Raw genomic sequence first — 8691 nt, 5'->3', positions numbered from 1 at the left:
TAGAGTTTGCATCCCCTTCCTTTAACCAAATCAGCCTCGACTTTTGCCAATTAATACTGTTTTGAGCCCGAGCCAAAGAATGCATATTTACCGCTAAATCATGAAGCTCTTCCTCCTCTTCTTCTATAAGCGCTGTCTCCTCTGCCTTAGCGTCCAAAAGAGCAATACGATTTTTCACCTCCAATAACTTCCCATCCAGGTTCTGAGAATGATTCTGATGCCACTCCTTTAAGCTTACTTTCATTAATTTCAACTTATATTTTAACACATAACCGCCCCAACCGGATATATCAAAAGAACGCCATTTAGCTCGAACAAAGTCATCATAGCCTGGAAAATTGGACCAACACTTTAACATACGAAGCGGACGAGGCCCCCAATTTGCATCATCTAAGTGTAACATTAACGGAACATGATCTGATAGCCCGCGTTGGTAGGCAACCTGAATAGAATTAGGCCATGCCGCACACCACTTCTCAGACAACAAAAACCTGTCAAGCCTACTCATAGACACACCATCACCTTTAAACCAAGTAAATAACCGGCCACATATTGGTAAATCAATCAGTAAACAAGCAGCTATAAAATTATTAAAGTTGTCTGCATCAGCCTGTCTAAACACCGAACATCTTCCTTTTCGTTCTTCTATATACCGAACAGAATTAAAATCCCCACACAAACATAAACAAAAATCACTGTAATTCAGAACCATTGGGACCAGTCTCTCCCAAAGCTCCCTTTTAGCAGCCGTCTCACAGGGAGCATACACATTAAAAATAACAACCTCTTCCCCCGTCAAAATAACCGTACCCTTAATAATCAAAACATGCCCCAGGCTCGTTGTTGACCATACATCTAATAGCGTGCTATCCCACACCGTAACCAGACCACCTGAGGCCCCCACCGAAGGTTGATATGAATAACCACAAGGGGCGTCACCCCATATTGATTTAATCATCCAATCACTAACCACGCTCCACTTTGTTTCCTGAATGCACAACACGAAAGGATTTTTTTCATTAACAAACCGACGAACTTCTGCCCGCTTCTCACCACCTCCTAACCCCCTCACATTAAAAGAGACCACCTTCATTACGACCACCTACTCGCCCCACCCACTCCCACATCTACTCAACAATCTTCACCTCCATCCCCACTCCCACACAAAACCCCTCGCACTCCCTCACCGCCCCCTGCCGCACGCCATTCCTTCCTTCCCTCCCTTGTCAACAAATTAAAACTATTAATAGTATCACATCTATATTGCACACCAACTGCCTTCCCAATAACTCTGACATCATCAGCCACCTCTTTCGGTTTACCGTGCACCAACACCCAATTAGCCAAATCATTATTACCTATAGATGAAGAGTTATTTGAAGAATTAGTGGTGGAATTTGCTGCTGCCTTTGAAACACTAGACACCTTGCGGGCCTTCCTTAATCTTTCCTTTTTTTTCAGAATCTTTAATATTTCATCTCTGTCATTTACTGGCATCCTTGCCACACGCTTCATGAAGCCAACTGATCTAGTAACTGGTTTGCCTAACTTGAGTTTAGCAACAGATTTAGAATGTTTAGAAGAACAATGCTCCACCTTTAAATTTGAAGTAACGTCTGCATCATTCAGACATGGAGAGGAAAAGACATTGCCACCTTCAGATATTGGAGTTTGAGAGAGCCATTCAAGGCTCCAGGGGCCCGCACCCACCTTTTCCTGCTGAGATACATTGAGATTCTTGCTTGCATTACACAGTTGTTGTTTGTTGACCAAACCTGAAGCCGAAGCAGAATATGCAGGATGATTCGACACCTGTTGAGACTTCCCTGGCTGCTGATGCTGCTGTAATTCACCCTCCTGCACTTGATTCGACACCTGTTGTGACTTCCCTGGCTGCTGGTGCTGCTCTAATTCACCCTCCTGCTCTTGCGGTTTAAAAATACATGCTGAAGCAACAACAGTTTTTGGTAAATCCTCATTGTTATTTTCATGTTGTCGCCACTATTCTTGTAAATCATTTACTAGCTCATCCAACTCCCATTCCCCTTGCACTTCATCTAAACCTGTAGCAATATGTGGTGCCAACGCTTCCGGCATATCTTCCTGCACCTCTTCCGTCACAAACGCATCCTCCCCCAAGTTACATCCCCACTCCTCCACAATCTTTAATTCAAATTTACGTCCATCAATAAAAAATTCTGAAGACAAATTAACTATCTCCAAATTAGATGTCGAAATAAGGATCCTTGCAAAATCTAAACGCTCCTTCTCCTTAGTACATTCATCAACATGAAGAAACCTCCCTATACCTGAAACACATAACTTAAAGAACTTGTCATTCCATGCATGAAGGGGGATTCCATAAACTCTCAACCAAGCCCCACGTTCATAACTCACATCTGCATCCGACCACTTCTTTAAACTATCAAACAACATTCCAAAAAAGTGCACAGCCTCATTAAATAGATTCCAAACATCCTCCCCATTTTTACAATGAAGAAAAACTCTATCCCCCCCCATGGGAGTAACAACCAACTGATGGAAACCAGCGTCCTCGACACGTTGTTGAAGTGCCAACGCCGAATCCCCGACAATAACTGAAGCCAACATTCCAGACTGAGCCCATGTCCTATCCTCTAAATCTGAACTGAAAGAAGGAATAAATTTAGTAACAGAGGCCCCATGCTGCTCCTTCAACACACCAGTATCCTTAACTATAACTGTTTTACCCTGCTGCTCTTTACCCCTCCCACAAACCACCACCTTCCCTGACTTCACCACCGGCCAACCTTCCTCCAGGAACCGTCCCGTACCAACCTTCACATCTCCCACCCTCCTCACTTTTTTCTCCCTCCCCTTTCCTCCACCCCTTTCTCCCTCCATCCCCACCGCACCCACAACACCCTCACCACTCACTCCCTCCTTCACAATACCGAAACTCACAGATTCTCCTCCCTCACCGATGTCCACCTTCTTCAAAGTTCCTATCCTGGTGTTTTTTACTCCCTTACCCATAGTCCGCACCACCGCCCCACCCTTAACCTCCTCCTTCTGCACCGGAATAACAGACACCGTAGTTCCGACATCGTTATGCACAAAACGATCAAACCGAGCTACCCTTGCCCACACACGACATTCCCCAATCCAGACATTATTTAAAGCTCGAAGTAATTTTTCTGAGTTCTTAACATTAGCATACCTTACAAAGCCGAACTCCTGACCACGTGCATTTCTGAACCGTGAGACGTAAACGTCGGTTAAGATGCCACACACTTCAAATGCTTGTCTAAGACGAAAAAGCGGCATGTTATCTGGAAAATTAGTGACGTAAAATGAAGCTTTTCTGCCCTGATCATCAGCTGCACTAACCACAAATTTACCATGCCATTCTGACGTAGAAAACCGGCCTCCCACATCCTTGGAAGGACGCCTGTCTTCCTGAACCCTACTGATTGGAGGAAACCGAAGCTGATCAAAAGAAACCCTATCTGAATCGCAAAGCCGTCCCTGACCGTAACCCGTAACCTGTCCTCTGTGCCAATCTGGTACCCTAGCTCTGTCCTGTCCTCTGTACTCCTGTTCCGTCGCTTTCCTCTTCCTTGACCGCACCACAGACCAATCTCCCCTATCCCCCCCAATATCTGCCACCCTGGCTGGACCCCAACCCCTCCCTATGTGCCTCTCTGCCGGAGAATAACTCCGACGCGGTTGCCCTAGGTGTGCCCTAAGGGGACCGCCGCTCCCTAAGGGCACCAGGTGATTATGAAGGGAGTGAGGCCACAATACGACATAGGTATGTAGATACGCGAATTTTTCAAAATTTAGGATACGATATGGTTGAGATACGTTAACAAAAAATTTATACTAAAACTTATATGTATGTAAAATACTTGAAGAAAATAAAAATTAATTATAAGAACTCAACACAAATTTTATCTAATGTTGATTAACTGAATCACCTCTCTCTCGTTACCTTCATACACAAAAAGTATAATTTTCAGTGGTTCATCGGGAAACAATTTCAGTTATGCATATCTATAATTGAATCATATGCATCTCTACTGAATGTTTACAACATTGTCTCACTTTTTTACTAATCCTCTTTTTCTACGATACGTATATATGAAGTATCTTATAAGTATCCTTGTGTATCTGCAGAGTATCATATAAGTATCCGTTAAAATATTTTTTAAAGATTTAAATATTAATTATGATACTTCGTGGGTACGTATCTGCGAGTATCCGTGGAGTATCAGTATCTGATACGTATTCGATACGGGTACGTCTCCGTTTTGGAGTATCAGGCTTCATAGTTTGCTATGTGGTTTCTTTTCTTCGACAGTCTATATATATATATATATATATATATATATATATATATATATATATATATATATATATATGCTCATTCTCGCATTATTTTTTCATAAATGGATCACACTTTAGATTGTACACATCCTTATTTTAGGCTTCATTTATTGAATCCCAACCGTGTGTAAAATATGCACAGTTCTAAATTGGTCCTATAATCCCAAAAAAAAATTAAAAAATTAACTTAGGACGCGGGTTCGAATCGACAATTTGATACTTCTTAACACTTATGGTGTGTTTGGTTTAGAAGAGAAGTTATGAAGAGAGAAGTAGGTAAGAGAGTTTGTGAAGAGAGAAAAAGGTAAGAAATAGAGTAGATTTGATGGATTGTTTGGTATAAAAGAGAAATGAGAGAAATAGAGAAGAGAAGTGTTGATTATATTGAAAAGTACAAAAATACACTTAAGCAAAATTAATATTAGTCAAAAAAAAAAAAACTTCACAACCACTAAAAAAAACTCATGAGCTTCTATCATGAACCAACCACTCCCCACCTTCCCGCTGCATCTCTCGTCGGTGAATCTCTTTCCACCCTACCACCAAGACCTTCCTTTTCATTTTATCCAACAACAAATTGGTTGTTTTTAATTTTAAATTTCACTCAAACAATTTGGAAATTGATTGATTTTTTCACAATCTAAAGTGAAATAGCAACGTCCACCACTGCAATTTTATTTTCAATCTCAGAACTGTGTTGTGTTGGTAGCAGAGCAAAGTTTGAAACACAACCACAATTGTCGAAGAGATTGTGTGTTTCTCTGCTAACTCTCTCGTTCCTCTTTCTCTCGTCTCTATTTCACATCTACCAAACGAGGCCTTATTGCATGTTGTTTCGTCTCTAAACTCTTTAATATAAAATAGGCTAAAGTGCACTTTTCCTCCCTTAACTTTCAAAAACTTGCAATTTTGGCCCCCTAACTATGAAAACTACAATTTTGGCCCCCTAAGTTTTAACCCCATTGCAAATTTAGTCCTTTTGGTCAAATTTGACCGGTCAATGCCCATGTGGCATGCCACGTGGGTAATTATTAAATTAAAAATAAATAAAAAAAGACACTTAATCATTTTTTAATTAAATAAATAAAAAATCTAATTAAAAATATTAAAAAAATCATAAAAAAAATATAAAAAAATTCTGGAAAAATGAAAAATAATAAAAAAAAATTGAAAAAAAATATGAAAATTAATAAAAAAATTGAACACAAATTCTGAAAATATTAAAAAATTCTGGAAAAATGAAAAATTAATAAAAAATTGAAAAAAAATATAAAAAAATTCTGGAAAATTGAAAAATTAATAAAAATGAAAAAAATTGAAAAAATACGGAAAAAATTTAAAAATTCTGGAAAAATTAATAAAAATAAAAAATGATTAAAAAAATAAAATAATCTAATAAAATGAAAAATAATGAAAAATAAAAATTCTGGAAAATATTTTAAAAAATTTCAAAATTTTCATTGTAATATGCATATTTCGAAATTTTCATTGTAAAATTCCCGGTTTATAAATACACAAAAATTCCCGGAAAAAATACTAATGAAAATTTCAAAATTTTGAAAAATACACAAAAAACCTAAGCTCGGTTTATAAATACACATATTTTTTCCCTTATTCTCGGTTTATAAATACACAAAAATTTCCGGTTTATAAATACACAAAAATTCCCGGAATTTTTTTTGGAAATAAATACACTGAAAAAACCTAAGTCGACATATATACTAATGAAAATTTCAAAATTAATTTCAAAAATTTCATTTTTTTAAAAATGATTAATCTTTATAATTTTTTCTAAAATATCGAAATTTTTTAATATTTTTTTCAATTTTTTATTAATTTTTCATTTTTCCAGAATTTTTTAATCTTTTTTATTTTTTTCAGAATTTTTCATTTTATTAGATTATTTTATTTTTTTAATCATTTTTTATTTTTATTAATTTTTCCAGAATTTTTAAATTTTTCCCGTATTTTTTCAATTTTTTATTTTTCGAGAATTTTAAAATTTTTTCCGTATTTTTTCATTTTTATTAATTTTTCAATTTTCCAGAATTTTTTATTTTTTTATTAATTTTTCGTTTTTCCAGAATTTTTTAAATATTTTTAATTAGATTTTTATTTATTTAATTAAAAAATGATTAAGTGGCTTTTTTTTATTTTTTTTAATTTAATAATTACCCACGTGGCATGCCACATAGACATTGACCGGTCAAAATTGCAATGGGGCCAAAATTGTAGTTTTCATAGTTAGGGGGCCAAAATTGCAAGTTTTTGAAAGTCAAGGGGGGAAAAGTGCACTTTAGCCTATAAAATAAAATGAAATAAATACCACAAGTAATTTTTTTTGAGGGAAAATACCACAAGTAATTGGATTTCAGATCGAAGTTTTTCTTTTCTAATACTTTCAATGCCCTTCGGCCGTAAAACCTAATCAAAATTGAACATAAAGCTAATCAAACAGATTTTGAAGGAGTTTTATATAGATTAAATTACAATCTCATTCTCTCAAAAATGCTTGATTTACAACGTCATCCCCTCTTATGTTAAAATATTCACTCTCATTTTTAAAAAGTAAACTTTATATTCATCTCCTCTATAAGATGCTTGAATTACAACTCACTCCCTTAATAATTAAATATGCATTACACTTTAATCTATTTTAACATAATTTTTTTTATGATATATACTACTTTTTAACCACCATTTTAGAAAAACAAATTCATTTCTTTATAATTTAAATGTCAATGATAATTAAATTTAAATATTTTGCTATTAATTTTATAATATAGAGTATAAAATTAACTTTTAAATAACCATATTTTATTGTCTTTAGTATTTTTTCATGTATTTTACTTTTTATTTTGAGTTGTTTCATATTTTATAGTATGGTTTAAAATCATATGTTAATGAAATTGTGAATAAAAAATAATGAAAAATATATATTCAAATTTTGGTTATATTAAAATAGACGTACAATACTATTTTTTTCGAGGTGTGCTAAATTATTATTATTTTTTTAGATTATTAGAAATAAAAAAATTATTGGGGGAGTAAAATATGACTAATTAATGACTAGGTCATACTCAATTTACATAGCTCGTGTAACAATTTGGTCAGTCTTATCCAACTCATTTATACATGTTGGACTATCGGGACCAGATTGGATCTGACCAGCCCATTTAACATTTATGTAGAGTCCTCTACCGTTTTTTTTTCTTCAAATAATTGACAGTGTTCTATATCATAGTTCTATAGAATCCTCTCCTTTTTTCTCGTAACTATAAAAATTAATCTTTCGAATCAGTCATTACCTCAATGAAGGATAAAACTCTCACTCAATAAAATTTAACATTACTTACTTCAAATTTTGCATTTAAACCGCAAACATCTGATTAAACTAGAACAAATTCTTACGTAGACATGGCAACAATACCCGTCCCCATGGGTACCCGCCCAAACCCACCCCGATTTGACGGGTTTTCCCCGCTTTGACTGGGTTTGGGTATGGGTTTGGGTTTTCCCCGATCTCAAAACATGGGTATGGGACGGGTAACGGGGTTTTATGTACCCACCCCGAACCCATACCCATACCCGTCCCAAATGTAAAAAATTATTTTTTTTTACCCCTTTTTATATAAATAGAAACACAATCCTAGATCATGTTATGTTATTTGGTTTAATAATTCCCATGTTATAAAAATTGCCTTTGATTTTTAAAGGAGCAACCAAATCATTATGTTAAGGAAATGTTAAAGGGAACATAAAGCTTTACAAAATTGCCATTGGGGTTGGAAAAAAAATCTTTTTTTATTAAAAAATATTTCACTGCGGGTACGGGGATGGGGATGGGATCCCCGAACCCGTTGGGGACGGGGATGGAGTTCGATTTCTCATCCCCGTTGGGTATGGGTAGGGTAACGGGTAAATATATGAGAATAGAGTATGGGGATGGGGAAGGTAAAACCCGTCCCCACCCCGCCCCATTGCCATGCCTATTCTTACGATCTTATTCTAATATTCTTATATTGATATCATTGAAAAGAAAATTAATTTAATGATATTTTTTTTAAGGCTTAATAGCACTTTTGGCCCCCTATGTTTGCAAAAATTGCGATTAAGGCCCCCTATCTTTGAAAACTACAAAACCGCCCCTTATGTTTCGTTTTCGTTGCAGTTTTGGCCCCCATGGTCATTTTTGACCTGGTCCACGCTGACATGGGTGCCATTTACAAACCCGCAACTTTTGCAAACATAGGGGGCCAAAAGTGCTATTAAGCCTATTTTTTATTTTTTTAATTCATTTTTTTTCCATTTTTTTTGTTTTGA

General features: G+C 35.7%; 1 protein-coding gene across 1 annotated transcript; it reads right to left on the bottom strand.

The window, feature by feature from the left end:
- Window positions 1-1131: 1131 nt before the first annotated feature.
- Window positions 1132-4311, bottom strand: LOC146944258 (uncharacterized). Its single transcript, XM_085747929.1, has 3 exons — window positions 4218-4311; window positions 2023-3743; window positions 1132-1920 (listed from the first exon to the last, which is right to left on the bottom strand). The coding sequence occupies exons 1-3, from the start codon at window positions 4309-4311 to the stop codon at window positions 1132-1134; spliced, it is 2604 nt and encodes an 867-aa protein (XP_085604055.1).
- Between the last annotated feature and the right edge of the window lie 4380 nt (window positions 4312-8691).

Source organism: Medicago sativa, chromosome 2 (genome assembly GCF_051527215.1).
Source record: "Medicago sativa cultivar Bolivia chromosome 2, Bolivia_mono, whole genome shotgun sequence".
Lineage (NCBI taxonomy): Eukaryota > Viridiplantae > Streptophyta > Magnoliopsida > Fabales > Fabaceae > Medicago > Medicago sativa.
This window is presented reverse-complemented; position numbering and strand designations above follow the sequence as displayed.